Genomic DNA, 20,596 nt, shown 5'->3' on the forward strand with positions numbered 1-20,596 from the left:
AGGAGGGGTGTTAATTCCAGTGTCCTGGCCGAATTCCAATCTGTGTAATTATAGCCAGCCTATCGACAATTCCCCCCTGTAGTACTGTAATTAGATATAGTAACTCTGCTTTCTTATCTAAAATGTTGTGCTGAGTTGCTCTGCACTGTTAAACTGCTACCATGTTTCCTGCCAGAGGTGACTGCATTGGAGTGGTAGATGAAGCCTGAAATAAATGAGTGCATTCTCCTCTCCCAGAGCATTTACGAAGGAGGTAGTCATAATTTGGCTCCCAGTATTCTGGTGTGTGAAGGAGGGAGCAAGTTTGCGTTGCCAGAAGTGTTGACTGGCACACACAGTATGTGTTGTGCCAGAGGGATGCTGGCTACACCACTTAAAATGTGCAGCAAGAGGCAACTTTTTAACATCCTCTGTGGTTCAGGTTTAGAGGAGGCATAAAATAGGGTTTTACATTCTATGTGAAGCACTTTGGGACACTTGATAAAAAGGGCTATGTGGACTCCAAGTAATTAGCACTGAATGTAAATCCCAAACTCTGATGGAGGATGGTGATATCTGAAAATGGATAGGCAAAACTGACATATAAGGTCGGCTCAGAGTGAATTTAGATTTGTGCGTAATGATCTGCTTCAAAACAGGGTAGATAAAGCCCAACCGGAGGCTCCTTCAGTGCCTACGGTGGAAAGATACACATTTATTTTCTGCTTAATTAAATGAATTCAAAAAGATTTGCCAAATTGTTACAGAATTTTTTAGCTTCTCAAGGAAAAAGAACCACTAAACAGTTTTTGTTCTTGCAGATACTGTAACCCAAACCAAGACTACGGGCTCTCAATAAAATAGGGAAGGGAAATGATTAGCTTCTGCTCACCTGAGAAACAGTCACAATTTGGGTCAATCTTGCAGTCACAATCTGTTGGGGCTCCAGCAATTATGGAGATCTCACCATTGGTTGTAACTTGCTGTATGCGGTTTATCTTTCTTTCATCTGTCTCAGCAATGTACAGTGTCCCGCTGTGAGATACACTGATTGCTCTAGCTGATTCCAGGGTTGAATGGACTGCAACCTTGCTGACCAAGAAATGATCCATGCCTGGAACCTGGCAGTGAATAGGGCGACCCGCAATAATTCGCACACGCTTAGTTTCAGAAATCTGCAGCACAATGTTATTGTCCAGTACATACAATGAGTTGTCTATAGGGTTGACGGCGAGGTCTGTTGGCCACTCTAACCGCACCTGCAAAAAGAAGACTAGATTTGATTAAGTGGCTTTTTTCTCCCTCAATACCACTTTCCATAAAAGTCTTCTGATGGATGCAAAAAAAGAAAAAAAGAAAAAAAGAAAGAAAGAAAATGAATTGGCAATGTTTTCTGCAATACGATGAGTAGCTGATCTTTATCCATTTTTATTATAACGTTGATTGTGATTAACTCATGTGGTAGTTAACACCCACAAAACGTGTAATTACTGCTTTTTAAAAAGAGAAGCAAGTGACGGGTACAACCCTCAAAATAGTATTAGGGAATATACTCCATTTAAATAACTATAGGGGACCCATTTATACACATGCTTTTAAACTGTGCTCATCACCATGGTATCTGGGCACCCGGTGGTCTTTGGATGTCATTGGTGTTCCATTATATGACAACTTCAAGCTTGTTTGTCTGGCTCTTGAAAAAATTTCAGCAAAGCATTTTCAAATGGTTGGATCATTTCTAGCATTAATGTGGAAGAAATGCTTATTTCTATTATAACTTAGCATCATCTGAAGTTTAAATGTACTACTTGCACAAGCCCATTTAGGTGGGAACATAATAATACATATGCATTCATGCAAATAAAAACACACACAATTCATGTCATGCAACATCAGCCAGAAAATTTTCCAAGTTTGAATGTTATTGTTTCAAGGTTGCAGGGAGCTTTGGCAGAGTGAAAAACTAGCAAGGGACTGTCAGTGTTATAACACTAACTGACTGCTAGTCCAAGAGGAAAACCTACAGAGCAGAGGAACAGGATATTTTTTCAATGCTTATTTACTAAGAGAGGAATGTTAATAAGCCTTATCTACCATCCCAACAATTAGCTAGTTAATTCTTCATAACACAATACAGTATCTAATTAATCATAAGTACTTGTAATGATTGTATTTGTTTTATGAATACCATATTTCAGTGGTGGATTAAGTAATATCTATATGCTTATGGTTAGATTTTGCCCTGTACTATGTGGGAGGGAGTGGTAAAGGATCAGTGGGAACCTCTTCCTTCAGTGCAGCAGCAAAAGCAAGATTTCCAACATAGTGCTCAAAATAGTGTTAGAGGCATGACCCCAGTGCCATTGTTTCTGGTGCATCATGACCCTTGGGAATATGGCCTGTCAGCTAGGGGGTATAGCCAGTACCTTTCCCATTCATCTAGCTCACATGCTGCTGTCTGCCGCATGTTAGCTGGGGCTGCATTCTGCTATGTTTCAAAAGAACACAGCGACATGTCCCCTACTGTGGTTCTTCCTGGGAATCTTGGCCTGGTCATCAGGCTTTTAGAAGACCCGCTCCTCCTCCCAGTGCTGGCCAGGGGAGGAGCTGAACCATAGTTTCACTACTGAAGGCTCAAATAACAATAAAGCCATGAAGGTTACATTATAGCCTGGTTTTGACTGTTGGTGTTTCTGAGAAAAGAAATGATTTCATCTGAACGGAACTTTGCAGGTTAAATATTTAAAACATAGTAAGTAAATAAATGGATAAAATGTAACATATTCCATGCAGAAGATTTTGTGGCAACTATTACTTTGTTCTTGTTGCTGCTGCTGTTGTGCTTCATTTTTTCACTGTGCTAATTAAAACCTCTATGAATTCAGAGACTGCAGATGCTAACGTAAGACTCAGCATTAAGGAATGACATATGGTGAAGAGTATGGGTATCCCAGGATACCTGCCTGTCTGAGATCTGCTGAGGCACCACGCTGAAGGAAAAGTCTGTTCAGTTACTCAAGATTCAATATTTCCTGAATAAGCTCATTCCAAGAAGTATGTTGCTGGTTTGATAATTGATGTTTTTATAAAGTGAGGGCAATGTGACTAATATGTGTCGCCCTGGGTGGTTATACTGGCTACACCGCAGAATTAGGGAAGCTCACTGGATGATCAGATTCCTTCTTTTACTCCATTTTTGCTAGATAGCATAATAACTGGCATTAAGACTGATGTTGCTGGGTTCAAGATTTCTACTGCAGCAGGTGGCTGAGTCATTCCAAATGACGATAGATGGGGTGAAACAGTTGGAAACAGATTCCAGTTGTAGAGGTGCTCATTTCATTTTCTTGGTGACTTTCTGTTCTCTACAGCAGGAGTTAGGGCTGGATTTATATATGGCTTCAGCCTTCATTCTGGTTTCCTCTTTTCAAGTGAGGGATCATTGTGAAGTTGAACAAAACTATGTAGGAACAGAAAATAATGCCTAAAAATAGACTTAGAGGGCCTGATAAAATGTGCCTTCAATGTACTCATATTGCAGAGATGTTGTACAATTATAAAAAACAAAGAACACATTAAAGGTAGCAGAAAAGAAACACCTACTTCCCTCTTCTTCCTCATAGGTCGCTTTGGTGTAGAGATGATCTGTGATAAACCACGGCTGTGCTAGATCATGTGCTGGTTGTGGAAATCTCAGGCTGAAACAACTATTTCCACCATAATTATATTTGTTTGTGTGAGACAAAGGAGACGCTCCACCATAACATCTGCAAAGTCTTGAAGCTGGTTTTATTTTGCGAGCAGACACCTTGGGTGAATCACGCTGCCTTTGCTCAGTGGCTAAACTGCGTTCCTCCCACTGTGAGAAACTATCTGTGACTTTGCAGATTTTAGTAATTTAGTAAATTCAAGCCAAACTATCAGCTTCTCTGATTTTAGGCTAATAATAGGTTTTTATGTGACTGTATTTTTAATTTAAGTCAAAGGCATTTAAAATCTAGGGGGCCAGATCTCCAATTGAAGTAAATCAGTATAGCTGCATTGACTTCAACAGAGGTTTGTTGATTTAGATCAGCTGAGGATTTGGCATATGTTGATGGATGCTTTTTTGTGTCTATCAAAATAAACGGATGAAATATTAGTTGGGGGAGACCTGTACAGTTTTTGTTACCAAGGGTCAATGTCTGTTCTCTGTTACCTTCATGTAAATCTGAAATATCTGCTGAAGCTAATGGAGTTACTGAGGAATCACACTGGTGTATCACAGCAGAATTTGGCCAAATAAGCTAATAAAATCTTCATTTTTCCTAACATGATCAGGGGAATTCAGATACGTCTGAGCAAATACTGCACCATGTTTGTTAGATTCAATGATACCTTGAAAATGCACTGGTTATTCTACCTCTTTGTATTCTTTTCCATCAATCAAATTACCCTCTGGCAGTTCTCTGTGACTAAACAGTCAGTTGGTGCTTCATCCAAGTCTAATACACAAATTACAGAGGACCACTCCAATTCCCATTTGATTTGACTGTGCCTCGTGGCTACTAAAAACCTGTTCATATAAAAGCCCTTCAGTTAGAGTTAGAGGTTTAGGCATGATATTATGCTCTTTAATCGGAAGCGGTACTTCAAAACCCCGTATAAACCATCTTTCCCCCTTTTATATTTATTTTTCTTACTCCTTAAAAGTAAGACAACTGTAAATGGTATTTTTATTATTTGAAGGGCTGTTGCCTTTCAAACAATGTAACTGAATGAATGTGGCACTGTGGATTATCCTGAAGTAAATGTAGGCTGGTGAGGTAACAGTTAAGGTCCAATCCTGTATTCCTCACACACCCAAATTGTTGGGCGACAGTCCAGTTTTAGTTCATTGCGGACTAACAACCTTGTGCAATGGAAATGAATGCAAGGTGAAATGATAGCTCCAAGAGTCATCATTTTTGCATATTTATGTTAACATGCAGTTTTCGTGGGACTCTGCATTTAGATGGCAACTTCTTGTGTTGCCTCTACTGCTGCTGAGAGTTAGAGTCAATGCCTTGTTGGTGAAGGTCAGAATTAACTCCTACTTGCCTGGCTTTCTAAATATTTTTAATGCAAATATTTTAGAAAGGCGATATGCACTTAAATCACAGATATGTACCTGAAACCTTAATTTTGGCTTTACCAGATTTTTTTGTCTGGCATAGCTATATTAGATAGGATAGAGAACTCCCACTGAATTCAGTGGTAATTTTTTGTGCATAAGAGACCTCTTTCATCCTAACTTTAGGGTGTTCTTTGATTTTGAACCCTTCACTGTGCTTTTTTTCTTCAAATAAGTTGGCTACTTCAAAAAGACAAGTATTACAACTAAATAAAGAGTTCAAGTGGCTTGCTAAACACATACAAAATAATGTCAATATTTTGTATGTGTTTAGCAAGCCACTTGTGCTCTTTATTTAGTTTTATTAGAAGGAAAAAATCAACCCATTGAACCTAATGGCCGTTATCAGAGGGCACCAAAGGTTTAAGTGTTGGGGCACAGGATTTCTTAGCACTTGGATACATTTCATTCATCAGGCAGGCCACATCAAATTCGGAGCATAGGATGCGTTCTTTGTTTTCTAGCTATGCCTGGTTGGTATATTTTAAGTCAATTTCATGTAGCAGCATGAAATTCCTGCCAAAAAGATGTTTTTCTCATGGCACAGCATGATGGATTACTTCATATCTATACTGCTCAGCCCTGAGCACTTCCATTTATGCTAAATCAGTTTCTTATTCTATTTTGGACAGGCATCTTCAAACTTGATCCTCCATTTTATTTTTGCCACTAATCTAGTTTTTTATCTCCTCCTATTCAAAGAGACCTACAGCTACTGTTTCAACAGAGGCCAAACCATTTTCACTCAACAGACTGTCCTTTTATATAGTCTGCCTTTCTCTTCTTGTGTTCAAAACCTTTGCCCATTAAAACCATTTGGCTGATTTCTTTCATGTAAGATCAGATTTTCATGAAGTCCATTATTGGTCAATTGCTGGAGGCAGGACAGCCCTGCTTTCCTAAACTTTCCGCTGGATGCCTTGCTACATTTCCTTCCGTTTTCTCAGAGTTGACATCTGCAGATATTTTTCATCATTTTCTGACAGTTGCTCTCTTTTCCAGGACCTTTCCTTTTGTTGACGTTGACATTGTCAGTTTCTCTCAGAAGCCTAGATTTTTTTAAAATGATATCTGGAGAGAGAATTTAGCTCACTGCAGTCAGACACTTGGAGGACTCTTCCTTATAGTAAGACTACATCCCTCTACTTGTTTCATAAGAAGTCTTTGCTTTTGGTGCTCTCACTATTGCAGGATTATACAACTCAATTACAGCAGTTATTGCATTTAAAACTTATACATTCATCGCTCTCCTGCATAAAGCCCAAGTAAATGGGCTTTATGTGGGCAACTAGGTGGGGAATGCAGAATGAAATCTACCTTTGTAATTAGGAGAGTAGCTTGGCAGCCTCTAGGCAGCTGCTATAACAGTCTCTTAGCTTCACATGCTTTGGTCAGAGGTTTGTGCCCACTAGTTCCATGTAAACATAGATCTAATAGTCTCCTGGCCTGCCCACCCACCTTCCATGCTGACTTATTCAGAGTTGAGATGGAACCCATCACCCTAGCACATAGGGGTGCAAAAGACCTGTGCACGCAGCCTACACAACCCCTGCACACAGGTATTATTGGAATTTTAAGGCAGAGGAGGACTTGTGAGTCCCTCTTCAAGGAAATACATTTCATTATATATGAACTGTCCATCAAGGGAAAAAGAAAAAAAGCCTTTTTCCCTGTTAGGAAGCAAACCCATAAAACATTCTTTGCTATTGGATGAATTTAGTTCCCTAAATTCCAAACTGATATATGAGGCAATTAGAGAGAAGAGATAACACAAATCAATTGCAGTTTTTATGTTTATTGCAAAGCAATCACCATTTTTATTTTTATATTCATGGAACAAAAGCCTTTTAGAGAGAAGGCCATTCCCTGTGACATCAACTCTAAATGGCTCAGTTAAATGTCTTACCATGCCCCCTTATCTCTAAACTAATTGAATACATTAACAACCTCTGCCTTGAGTTCCTCCTCTCTAACTCCATCCTCCAATTTGGTTTCTGCTCCTTTCACTCCATTAAACTGCTCTGACCAACATTTCTAGTGACCCCTTCCTAGGGAAATCTCAGGGCCTATATTCCATCTTCATTTTCCTTCACTCCTCTGCTGCCTTTGACACTGTCAGCCATTCTCTCCTTCGCAATATCTTAACCAATACTGTCCTTCCCCCAGTCCTCCTCTTGCTTTGGCAATGCCTATGTCTCGTCTCTCCACTTTCCATGGGCCTCACTGGACTCTGTCTTTGTCCCGCTCCTCATCTTGCTTTACACCCTTTCTTTTGATGATCTCTCCTGCTCACACAGTTTTAAACTGAAGGTGATATTCTGGTCCCGTTGAAATCAACAGCAAAACTCCTGTTGCCTTTAGTGGAGCCAGGATTTCACTCTCTCTTTATTTAGTAATAGAGAGTAAAATTTTCAAAAGCACCCAAGTTTCACTGACTTTAAAAATCAATGGAACTTAGACTCTTTAGTCATGTAGGTGCTTTTACACATCGTATTCATAATTTGTAGTTTGTGGTAAATAACTATTTGTCAAATAACCATCAGTAACTTACAAAGTCATGCTATCATTATCTAGGGATGTGTGTACTGGTGCTCAAATCTCCTAGAGGGGCCATAGTATCTCCTCCCTGCCCTTTTCATTGTGGGGTGAGGAAAGATGGGGTATGACACAACCCCTTGACTGGCTCCATAATAGCCTTATTGATTGACAGAGCCACCCTGGTGAGTTCTGTTGAAGCCAAAATATTCACCAGTTTGTGGGATTTCTCATGGGCTTCCTGGATATCCAGGACTATGGCTACCCTTTTTAATATACCCTGGTGAGCTCTATAATGATTTGGTGGGAAAGAATTGCTCACTGCCTCTACCACCTCAACTGGTGATGAGGAAGAAGAAACACACAGATGTTGAAACAGGGTATGCTCTATCTCCTCTGCTGGAGGAACCACTGAGGTGGCTTCCACCGGTTCGGTACCAGTCCTGGTCTTGACAACAGGAAGATGTTGTCTCCAGTGCTGATGCTCTCGACATGTGTCCAAGGAAAGAGAATGAGGTGGATGACCTGGCAGGGGGACCAGAAAGTTCATTGACATGTTCCTGGGACCCCATCCCTGACCAGGCCATTGCCCCTTGTCTGATGGTCATTGCTGAGGTTGCTGTGGTAACCATGGGACACACGTCTGTGACGCAGGATGCCTCTCCTGTCTAGCTTGGGATTCATAGGACCCAATCTCTGAATCTGAAGAAGACGAAGAACCTGAGTCTTCCAGTAATGGGGGAGCAGAACCAGTCAGTACTGAAGAGAGACAGCCAGAAACCAGTGATGGTGATACCGGAGAAATCATAGCTGACTTCTCCCTCAATGGTACCATCTTCCGAGGTATGTAAAGTGTAGGTGGCATTGGCATCACACGCTTCAGAGAAGCTGGAGTAGGGTCCTTAGGCATTGGTACTGACTGAAGATCTTCCTGCACCACTGGGGAAACTGGTACCAAAAGATTAAGTAGCTCTTAAGTAGGTATCTAGCAGCTGCATACACCTCTGGTATCAACAGTACCATTAATGCCTCTTGGCTCTAAGGTATCAGGAGGTAGCCTGAAAAAGCTGCACTGGGCACTTCAGGGGGTCAATCTCGACAGACCTGGGACAGGCCCTGGAGCTGACAACCATTTCCTAGTTGAAGAGTGTTTTAAGGAGTGCCTCCCTTCAGCATCTCTTCCAGAACCTTGCTTTTAGAAGGCTTCAGTATAATGGGTCATGTTGAGTGAAGTACTGAGTCCCTGGAGGACTTGTGCCTCTTACTTGGCACCAGTGACAGTGATCGAGCTCTTGACCCTGGTAAGTCAGGGGGAGCACTCTGGACCGAAGCTGATGTACCTTGTGCCCACTGCGAACTGGACAGCTCTGAGAGTGGACAGAATGCCGCCTCCATAAGAATATACTTAAGCCTAGCCGCTCTGTCCTTTTTAGAGTGAGGCTTAAATCTCTACAAATGTGACATCTGTCCCTCACATGGGACTCCTCCAAGTATTTAAGGCAGTTGGATTGTGGGTTGCTCACTGGCATTGGTTTGCTGCATGAGCGACATGATTTAAACCCCACAGATCGAGGCATGACTCCAGCACTGGTAACAAAAACTGAATTGGTCAGCCTACAGGCCTAAAATACCCTACTTGCCAAAAACGTATGTCTAACTAATCACTACCTTAACTATAGACTATCTAACTCAGGGGTGGGCAAACTACGGCCCATGGGCCGTATCCGGCCCATGGGATTGCCCCCCGTGGTGCTGTGGGCCCCGTGCCGCTCTCAGAAGCGGCCAGCACCACGTCCCTGTGGCCCCTGGGTGGAGGGGTGGGGGGCAGAGGGCTCCGTGCGTTGCCCTTGCCTCCAGGCACCGTCCCCCGCAGCTCCCATTGGCCGGGAACGGGGAACCGCGGCAATGGGAGCTTCGGGGGAGGTACCTAAAGGCATGGCAAGGGCAGCACACGCAGAGCCCTCCGCCCCACCCCCAGGAGCCTGTCCTGGCCCCGGTGCATGCCGCTGCCACCCCAGAGCCCAAACCCCTCCTGTACCCTGCCCCCCCAACTCCCTGCCCTGAGCCCCCTCGTATACCCCGCACCCCTCCTGCACCCCAACCCCCTGCCCTGAGCCCCCTGTTGCACCCTGCACCCCTGTGCACCCTAATCCCCTGCCCTGAGCCCCCTCCTGCACCCCAACTCCCTTCCCTGAGCCCCCTCATACACCTCACACCCTTCCTCTGCCCCAACCCCTTGCCCTGAGCCCCTTCCTGCACACCAAACCCCCTCCCACACCCTGCACTCCCTCCCACACCCCAACCCCCTGCCCTGGCCCTGCATACAATTTCCCCACCCAGATGTGGCCCTCGGCCCAAAAAGTTTGCCCACCCCTGCTCTAACTAAATATGCAGCCACTTTATGTAAAAACAGGTATCTGTACAAGGAATGAGGGAAGAACTTGCAGCAGCAAGACTGTAATCACTGCAAAAACCACCATGTGTGGTAAGAAGGAACTGAGAGGGTGGCTTTATACCAGCACAAAGTGGTGTGTGGCAGCTGAGGGTGCTCGGCTGCCCAGGTATTTACTGCAGAGGGAAAAATTCTCTGACAACGATATGCTGGGTGCACAATTCCCTACAGTAGAATGAATATGTGCAACCACTTGAAGAAGAATAAATGGAAACTTTTGTTTTGCTTTACACTGTCACCCTTGGGCCACATGTTGTGCAGCCAGACAGCACTTCTGGGAGGTGAGAAAGTCATGATTCTAAGAAGGCTGCCTACAAGTTGCTAAGCCTAGTTGTTTGGCTCAAAGGTTCCTTGAAATCAGATGTTTCCATTTGGACCCCAGGAAGTTATGAGTGTGGAGGGTCGGTGCAGTTCCACTACACAAAGTGGTGGAAGCTTTTGGGAAGCAGAACTTAGCATGAGCTTCCTGCATAGCTGAAACAGGACAGGGGTGGATAAAGGGTGGAGTGGAAGGATGTACCACTGTACAGATACTCTGGTGCCTTCTGCTTTAGAGAAGCTCCACTCCTGGAGTGTCTGGGAATCTGGGGGTAGAGGGGGGCGATGGTGGGGGAAGAGAGGATATCTAGAAGTGAAGCCACCAAATCTAAAAAATCCCCCCAAACCTGGTAGAGAAAGCATCGATTTTCCTGCTGAACAACTCAAGCCATTGTGAGCACATCACTCTAATGCTCTGCTTACAGTAGTCGGTTCCTGCTGAATACAGAGTCAAACTCAAGGTCTCTGCCTTCACAGTCAAAGCTTCCCATAGGCTTGGTTCAGGCTGCCCAAGAGTTTGCATGTCTCAGAGTAACCACAACCTCTCACAACAGCTACATTCTCCAGTCTGATTCTGCACTGACCCCATCACCGAACAGAGCTTTCAAAGCAAAATCTGGACTGGGTCTGTTGATCATGAGAGCAAGATTTGGGAGTGCCAGAGACAGAATTTTCTCAGCAGCTAGATCAAGACTGTAGAACTCACCTCCCCACAAGGGACTCGAATGAATAGCAGCACTGCTTTCAAAACAAAAAGCAAGGTTCATTACTATGACAAGAACTGTATTGTGAAACAAGCAAGCCCAAGCAAACAAAAACTCCACCCATGCAAGGAGAAAGCGAGGAGGAGGAAAGAATTAGGTGTTTTGCATTTCTTGGTTACGGCAGGATGCCCATATGGAAAATTCCTATAGAATTTAATAGGGATGAAGCCAATAGGTTTCTGTAGAAATAGCTCTATAGAAATCATACTATAACCCTGCAGAATTTAATAGCAAATACATTCCTTTTTTACAGTTTTTTTAAAAAAAATCATCCTATAGCATTCTAGAGCAAGGACGGAATCCTCTAATAATATGCACAGAATGGTTCAAGAGAACGTATAGAAAAGTCTGCATTTTTCTATTAAATTCTATAGCACTTTTCCAAAAGAGTATAAAAAAGACCAGCTGACACAGGGTGATTCCTAATACTCAACCTCATTACACTTGGGTCAGGTGCTGTGTCCAGAAGATGTGCCCAGATGTAAAAATATGATCATGTAAAATCAAGGAAAACATAGTTCCTACAAGATTATTGAGATTAGATTGACAAGATTCAAACCTCCATAGAAAAAAGCCTCAAGGTTCATTTTATCCACTAAATCTTGTAGATCTTCTGGAATCTGATTTTTCATACATATTTACATAATAAATATTTTAACTATACAAAATCAATGTCATTTAAATAGCTGTCATCCAATATTGAAAGCAAACAAGTACTGCTGCTTACTCTCTAAACAATCAATAAATAATAACTAGGCTGGTTGTATTATTCAGCACAAACAAGAGACTGTATTCCGTGTAGAAACACTCAAAGATGATTAATATTCACATTATAAGGGGCTTTTAAGGAAACACACTGGAAAATGTTGGAATCACAACCCAGCTATTGAGGAGTCCGCTTGTTTTAAGTTGATATCAGCCAGGGTGTTTGTTACTGCTGTGGTGTATGTTTGGACAGACATTAAAAGGATCAGTTATAAAGGTAAGCCTGGAGCAGATATGGAGCTGCTGTGACACAGACCAGTCTATGACAGTCAATTTGCCAATTGTGCCAATATCCAGCTTATAATCAGAAAGCACAGGGCTCAAGATAAGATAAAGACATGCCCAGTTTCCTCCATACAAACTCCAGGGCCAAGGCTTTCAAAAATAGCAGCCTAAAGTTCAGTTCCTAAGCCCACAGTTAGAAACTTAAATAAGTGGTATGATTTTCTAAATAGCTAAGCAGCTAGCAGCTCCCCTTGACTTGGTAAATCTTGACCCCAAGGTCTAGGATAGAGTGTAATGAGTACTTAAAAATTTCAGCTGATTACAAGAGTAGATAACATTCATCCTCATTATTATTAAACAGAATCAACAAAGTAAGACCCTGATCCTGCAAAGACTTAGCCACATGCAAAACTTTATACATTGTACATTAAGTCTTTGCAAGACTGTGACCTAAACACACTTCAGAGCACTGGAACAATAATTCTAGCATTTTTTCCAGCATGTTCCCCCTTCCCGTTTTTCTCTTCTTTCCCTATTTTTTCAGTTCCTCCTGTTTCTCTTCCCTGCTTTGCCTCCTCTTTCCTCCCATTTCTCAAATCTGTCCCCCCATTTTTCTCTCTTCTCACCTTCCACTTTTCTTTCTTTCCTTACCAGGAAACCTAGAGAGTTTTCCTTACCTCGCTTAAGCAAATGGCAAGAGCCACATCTTCCTTCTGGCTGCTAAGCTGAAACATGATGTTGCAAAACAGAGGGACTGCTCACGAGTCATACACGGTTTACAGGATCGGGCCCTATCTTGCTACCCAAAACTTTGGAGAGACCTTTTATTAAACCTTCCTAGGTGTGTATTACAGTTTATGGTAGGAATTGAAAAAGTAAGACGGTCTCTTGAAGCTAGTGATATGGATTCATAAATCTAGCACTGAAGAGTCATAAAGAAATCTAATAGCATCTATTCAAAGATTTGTTTGGGCGTGAAATGTACATACAGATGGAGAACCTAACAGTGTCATGACTTTCATCACTTCTCACTCCATGCTGTTCAGTTTCTCATTTTAGTTTGAGGGTTTGATTGAATGGATACTGAATGATGTTCAGCCATTTATGATTTTCCTGCAATGTGACCTACATTACTAAACTTCTTAAATTAATTCTCCAAAGTGGCATATCATTTTGCATACCCTACCTGTCCCAATGGAATCTATCAGCAGGAGATGAAGGCCCAGTTTGAAAAAGCAAAATGTCCTTCAGATGTTTTAGCTAATTTGCTTGTAAATGTGATGGTTATTGTCAATAGAACATATTGTACAAGATGTTGCTCACTATTGTTCTATTTGGATTTCTCTCTGTCTCAAATTTTATGATGCACGCCTAAAAACTTAACCTCTTACTGGTATTCTATAGTAGGGAATTGGCCAAATTCTTCCTTGACACTCACCTCTTGCAACCCCACTATCTCTTTCTCTCTTGACTCTTAATATAGAAGGAGCTTCTCTTCTCTTTCACATTATTTTGTTCTTACGTCTGCTCCCTCACTTGCCATGTTGTAGCTGCTCTCTGTGATCTCCATCCTTTATGTGGCTGTTCTCACTCTCGCTCTCTTTCTGTTGACTTCAACCAGGTCACAAGGGTAACTTAGGGCAGAATTTAGTCCCATGTCTAATAAAAAGCAAATCTTTTCAGTATTGAACTCTCTTTGGTCTTACCTCATTTTGTACAAGCTTCGGTCTTGAGACCCAAGAACTATGAAGGCAACAAGGGAATCAATACTCTGTAGAGTTCTCTCTTGCTGACGAGCTACAAAGTCCTGCTCTTTGGAAATTGTTCATATTACTGTATTGTTTTGACAAGATCTACAGAGCTCCAGATTCCCCATGGCACTTAAAAGCAATTTGCAGGTCAGAAGTATTGCTGTACTATTTTTTTTAAAAAACACCCTTATGTCATTGATCGCCTACCCTGTTGTTATGTTTTCAATTAAGCAACTAGGTCTAACCTTCATTTAATTGGCTTTGAAATGCAACTCTTCAGTTGGAAACTATTTAAAAATTCACTGTGCTGATTATAAAATTATAAGCCTAATTATCCTCTGCACTTACACTGGCTTTACACCATTGATTTCAGTCAAGTTACTCCTGATTTATACCATGTGAGAGGAGACTCTGACACCCCAGAGTGAAATCCTGGCCCCATTGAAATCTATGGCAAAACTTCCCATTGACTTCAGTGGAGCCAGGATTTCAATCCAAATATATGATGGAGCTCTGCAAAGAGGGAAATGCCAGCTCTGGTGATTGCTGTGCTCAGAAGTTGAGGATTACCATGTTCTCAGTTTGGAACCCTAGGATTGTGCCAGTCCATGTAGCTTCTCTCATCTTAACTTTGCAGTGCTTCTGAAAGCCAAACTAGACTACATTAGGCATCTTGAAAGGTTTGGACTACAGACAGTGAAGCCAGCTCCCAGGAAATCTTCAGATTTTTAATTCTTAAAATAAATGAAAGAAGCTACATCCCTGGATGATCTTTGACTAAATATATATAGATTGGGCTGATTTAATAATATCCACAAACCCACTGGCAGGAATACAGGTTACTTATGAGACACAGCATGCACAAGAATGTCAGGCCTTCTAATCTTTAAAAAAAAAATTCAATATATATTTATTATACCTCCGTCAAATCTCACCCTTTTAATTCTTGGTCAGTGCTTCTTTTTGCTGTTCCGTCACCTAAGCTGTGTTAATATTCCCATCCCATTCAGGTCTTCTGGGGATAGAGGTTCATCTGACAAATATTTTTGAAGAGCCAAAACCTTGCCTTTGTATACAAGTAACAAAGATGTCTGCAAGGGAGGTTCACAGGTGCCAGGATGGGTCCTTCTAGCTCCACTGGCCCTGCCTCCAGAACACTCCTGCTAGCTGTGATGAAGTGAGCCCCTTGACAAGATGCAGTATTGGTTGAAATTCTCTCCTGCGCAGAGGGCCAGCACAAGGCCTACTGGCCACTAATGTGATTCTTAAGCCCTCAATATAAAACTTAAGTGGCACTTGAGCAGTGCTCAGGCCTACTGCTGAGCGTTCGCACAGGGGTGACTTTAACTCTATGATGCACAAGGGTGTGGGGGTCCTTCACAGCATCAGAATATCTCACTCCCCAGCTGCGCACCAATTCTACTGTAGTCAGGGTCCTCACCCAGCCACTTGGTGGCATATGGGAAGACAAATAGGTTTAAAGCAAACTTTGTTGTATCCTCATAAGACTATTTGAAAATTTGTTTTCATATAAGGTCTATGTGCTGTATTACTTACAGACATTATTTCTGGGTTTGGTCAGCCTGGTGTCAGGCATCAGGTCTAGTTATCCAGTTATCTGAGAGTAGTTTGACAGTTTTTGCAAGTATCCCAAGGAGTCAAACATACTTACTCTTTATTTATAACTTCTGCCCAATATTTCATCTTAACAGAACAAAAAAATTTGACTTAGTCATCAATATGTGCCCTGTATAGGATTTCACCAATCTGGCAAAGCAATATCAAAAATCTATGGCAATGTAATTCAGTACTGTGGATACAAGGCCTCTGACACAAATAACTCATCAACTAGATTCTGTCATACTGAAACACTTTTTAACTGAGAGATGCACTCAAAGGTTACTCATGCTTAAGGGACGAAAAGTAAGGTAAGCAGCTAACTGAGATTTCATTCAGGCAGTTCAGGAACTACACAGGATGGAAGATAAATTACAAAGAACCCATCATTCTTTCTGCCTGCACACACGGAGGGGACGCTGCACTGGGGAACCTCCCTCCTGTGAAATGCCATCTCCATAGGTCCTTTCTCTTAAGATCCCCCACTGTACCTCCCGGGCAGGGCCAGCTCCAGGCACCAGCACAGGAAGCAAGTGGTTGGGGTGGCCAATAGAAAGGGGCGCCACGTCCGGGTCTTTGGTGGCGGGTCCCTCAGTCCCTCTCGGAGGGAAGGACCGGCCGCTGAATTGCCGCCAAAGAATGAAGCAGCGTGGTAGAGCTGCTGCTGAAGTGCCGCCGATTGCGGCTTTATCTTTTTTTTTTTTTTCCTTCGCCGCTTGGGATGGCAAAAAAGCTGGAGCCGGCCCTGCTCCCGAGGTTGGGCACTGGGTGAAGGAGGCCCCTGGGCAGAGCATGGGACTAGCTGTTCCCCATATTGACCCCTGCCAATATGCCAGATTTACATGTGGAAATCTGGTGAGGCGTTAATGCAGTTTGAAGCTACATTAAATCACACTGAGTCTGCACTGAAACAGATACTCGGCAGGCCCAGGCTAGCACTAGCCAAGAATATCACTGAATATCACATTGTGCCATTAGGGATGGGGGAGAAGGGCAATGAAACCTCAAAAAGGAGCAGCTGTCTACATCAGGGATTCATTCCCCAAAGAGCCACAGGATATCCAAATTCAGGGGCGTCTTCCTTGTTCAGCCAAAGGTGGCATGATGGGGCTGGGGAGGAGGATGTCATGGGGTGGTAGGTGGGTGGATGCTGGGGTACATGGGGTGCTGTCTGGTCGATAGCGGTCTGGGGGCTGCATGTGGTAGAGGGGGTGCTGGGTGCTAGATGGGAAGATAGCTGAGGCTATCTGGGTGACTCTCTAGGTGGCACGGGGGCAGGAATAGGGCTGAACCCCTCACTCCCTTCTTTCCCTGCCAGCCACCTGCCTCTTCCAGCCCCTATTCCTTCCCTGCTCAGACCCAGGAGGAGGAGTAGAAAGATGAGAGGCTGAGGAGAACAAGCAGCAGCCCTCTGGTGGCCTAGAGGAGCAACTCCAGATTCTCTTTGCAGCCCAGCTGGATGCATGAGACTCCAAATGGGCTACGGGAATGGGTTGCAAGGCTGCCAGATGTGAGTCACACAGGATTCACAACAATCGGCAGAGCTGATGGTGATCCAAAGCCTATTGAAGTCAATGGATCCATTCACTTCAGTAGACTTTGGATCCGGCTGTGATTATATGTATACATGCCTGTGCATTATCAGTTTGTCTAGCTAGATCATGTCATATGTGACAAAGTGTGAGAGAGATGAAATATGACATCTACCATATAAAAACAGAGTAGATTTATGAAATCCTTTGTAGAAGTCAATGGAAAAAAAATAGTCCCTCCACTTTTCATGTAACAGCAGCATATGCAGTATCTATGCTGGCAATTATCAGTGTTTATTGCCACTAGGAACAACAGATTTACGGATTATTTTATTCTAAATGTAAAGCAGAAAAAATCCACTTTATAATGTGTCTTTCATAAATTTAGGTCTGCCAAGGATCTTTCTTTTCAGCACAGAGCAGATGAAGCATCTAATATTCCCTAAGTTAAATACTTCTGCGATAGCACAGATAAACAACATGGAAAAAGAGGACTACAATTTTTAGAAGAGTTGATTAAAATTTAGGAGTATTTTATTCAGTGATACTGTATTTACAGCAGAAATGTGAAATAAATTGCTATTTTGCAGTTGATTAAGACAAACAGTCACTTGGGGCTTTTTGGTAGAAAAACTGTGGTCTTTTTCTGCTGTTCTTTCGTGAGGCCCCCAAACAACATGTGACATGTCTGTTTGAATGGTATTTCAAATTCATTGACAAGGTAATTTGATTGGCTCCGATGAAATGTTCATTCCTTCCGTCTGATATTCTAAAATCACATCCATAAAAACAAGTTTATTATTATTTAGGGGTCTGATTGCATAAGCCCCATGACCATTATTTCTATTTAAGAGTTTGACCCTGTGAGGTGCAGAGTTCCCTCAGCTCCCGTGAATGAAACGGGACTTACCAAAATACTAAAAAGGGTTACATCCTGTATAAACTTCCTTATGATGTATAGAGAAGGTCAGTAAAGGGTTCTTCCCTCCCTTTCCCAACTCCTAAAAGAAGCTCCTCCCCCTTGTTTGTTTTTGCATTCAAAATGTGGGTCCTGATTACTGTTTTTCCTAAAAACTAACTGGAGAAATAGCAGGTTTATATCATCCATGGACAACAAAGAACACCTCATTATTTTACTTCATTTCTTTAAAGAAGGGACCTCAGTGAGAGTTGAAGGTCTAGAAATAAGGCATCATTTTTGTACTTTGTGGTGGGGTTTTTGTTTTGTTTATTGATTTCAAGTATAAGAGCAGCAAAATCCATTGTCTTTCTGCAAAATCCTTCTTAATGGTGCTCAGAGACTTGGAATGTTTACGGTATCATCCACTAAACATGACTAGACTAACAGATCATCATAAGCCTCAGAGAGAGAGGACAAAAAATAAAAGGCAAGTTATTTTTGTACTGATCTGCTCAAATGAAAACAAAGTGGCTGTCCTCTCTCTGTTAGACAGAAGGGTCTCCAGCACAATTCAAATATAGAATTCCTACCACAAAATTTAATCAACATGATTAGGAAGCTTCCATAGCTCTTGAATTTACAGGAATACCACATATGTTTCCTAAATTACCTTTTTAAGAGATATGATTATTTGTATTGTCATACCACCTAAAGCACTAGTCATGAGCTTTTGTTCTATTTCTCTCTCTTGTAAAATGACCAAGCCATTAATATCCAAATGGAATTATTGTTGAGTTTAAACAGACACAAAGTAAATGCTGAAGTTAAATATGGTGAAAAGGGGGATTGGTCTCTGAACCACTTTACTCTTTTATCACACAGACTCTTCCTCCTCATAGATATTACTAGTGGCTGGGTTTTCTTTTCTGATCTTTCCTTTAATGTGTGAAGGAGAGGCAGAATTGTGTCTCAGAAGAAGTAGGATTTCCAATGGTACAAGTGGCTTAACTTTGTTAGTTAATACAAGAATGAAAATGTCTAAACACATCATAGGGAAGATGCTCAGCTGAGCAGTCAAAGTGGTTCCACTGAGTTGAAGTAAAAGGGTTTTAGCTTCACCAATAGCACAAATGTAGTGAAACTTCTCAGGAGATATTGCGGCTTCCTTCAGTCTGCAAATAGATCTATTACGCCGCTCAAAGAAATGAATGTGATCCTCCAACCCCTTTCTTATGTTCCACGCTCAACATTGTTCAAAAGTGCTTCATTCTAGAATCAAATTAATTTTTATATTGGCAGCTGTGTGTATATGCGTCTCATATTCATTGGCTCTTTTTTCTGTCTTCCGCATAATCTTCTATTGCATCTAAGTGCACCTCGGCAGAAGTCATGTATTTATCTGCTTTGTTTATTTTGGAAAACAGGTTCTCACATTTTCCTTCAAGGGAGGTCAGAGAATTCTCTAAGCTTTCTGTTCCATTCAATAGGTCTTCAAGCATGTATTTCATCAAATTGTCCCTCTCCAGACATTGTTGGTGGTATTGCCTGCCGTCCTTCTGACTGCAAGAGATTTGTCAGTGTTTGCATTTGTGACATCTTAAGTCATGTTTTAAATCAGTCCACTCAGCTTTACTTTCACTTTGCAGCATTCTCTCTCTCACCTTCAGCACATTATCAGTAAAGTTCCCTCTGGCAATTTACAATTAATTAAAAGAGGGGTGTCCAGTGCTTGGAATGCTCTCAAAAATGTCTCCATATCTTGGGCTTTTCCCTCTTTCTCATCATTCTTACACGTATCCCTTAACTTGATCTGTATGAACACACTGTCACCATAAGTAAATCTTGTCACATTTTTGTGAAGGAGCAAAATATTTTGCAGTGTTGCTTTGAATTTTAGGTGAAGCAACAGAATATATATGGAATCCATCAAGTTGAGGACTGCTGAAGAAAGGTTGATGAAGTGCAAATGTCAAGACAGAAAATCGTCAAATAAGAACTTTCATTTTAGAACACAGTGGTGACAGTTACGAACACTATCAATCAGTCAGCAGCCATCGCTTTGGCAAAGAGTCATCACCAGTGGAATTGACATTAGTGAAGGGACAAGGCCACGGTTTACAGGCTAAGGAAAAGATCTTGGGCTTGATTCTCCACTGCCTGGCACTTTGCAGTTATTTGTATTTGTATGGACTGAGTCCCGATTGGGTATAGAATGCTATCAAATACAGACCTATAGCATTTTACACTTTACACAGGGGAAATAACTAAACAAAGTGCATGGCAATAAAGAATCAGGCCACATATTTATCACGGGAAGAAGGTACATGATGGATTAGAAAGTGGACATTTCTACCCACATTCCCTCTTCAGCTTTCTCCACAGCAGTGAAGACAGAAAGAAGTAGCTCACTATAGAGTTAAATACAGTTAACATTTGCTAGAACCAAACATAATGTAGGGCCTGATTCACCTCTCATTTACAGTTGTAAATCCAAAGAAACTCCACTGAACTATGTAACAGAGGGTCCTGTGGCACCTTTAAGACTAACAGAAGTATTGGGAGCATAAGCTTTCGTGGGTAAGAACCTCACTTCTTCAGATGCAAG

General features: G+C 42.0%; 1 protein-coding gene across 1 annotated transcript in view; it reads right to left on the bottom strand.

Moving 5' to 3' along the window:
- Window positions 1-20,596, bottom strand: part of TENM1 (teneurin transmembrane protein 1) — a 383,458-nt gene that overhangs the window by 37,812 nt on the left and 325,050 nt on the right. Inside the window, exon 22 of the mRNA XM_029911855.1 lies at window positions 872-1,238. Coding sequence (XP_029767715.1) covers window positions 872-1,238 — 367 coding nt within the window. The remainder of the gene's footprint in view (window positions 1-871; window positions 1,239-20,596) is intronic.

Source organism: Terrapene carolina, unplaced genomic scaffold (genome assembly GCF_002925995.2).
Source record: "Terrapene carolina triunguis isolate 2854851 unplaced genomic scaffold, T_m_triunguis-2.0 Scaffold131, whole genome shotgun sequence".
NCBI classification, from domain to species: Eukaryota; Metazoa; Chordata; order Testudines; family Emydidae; genus Terrapene; species Terrapene triunguis.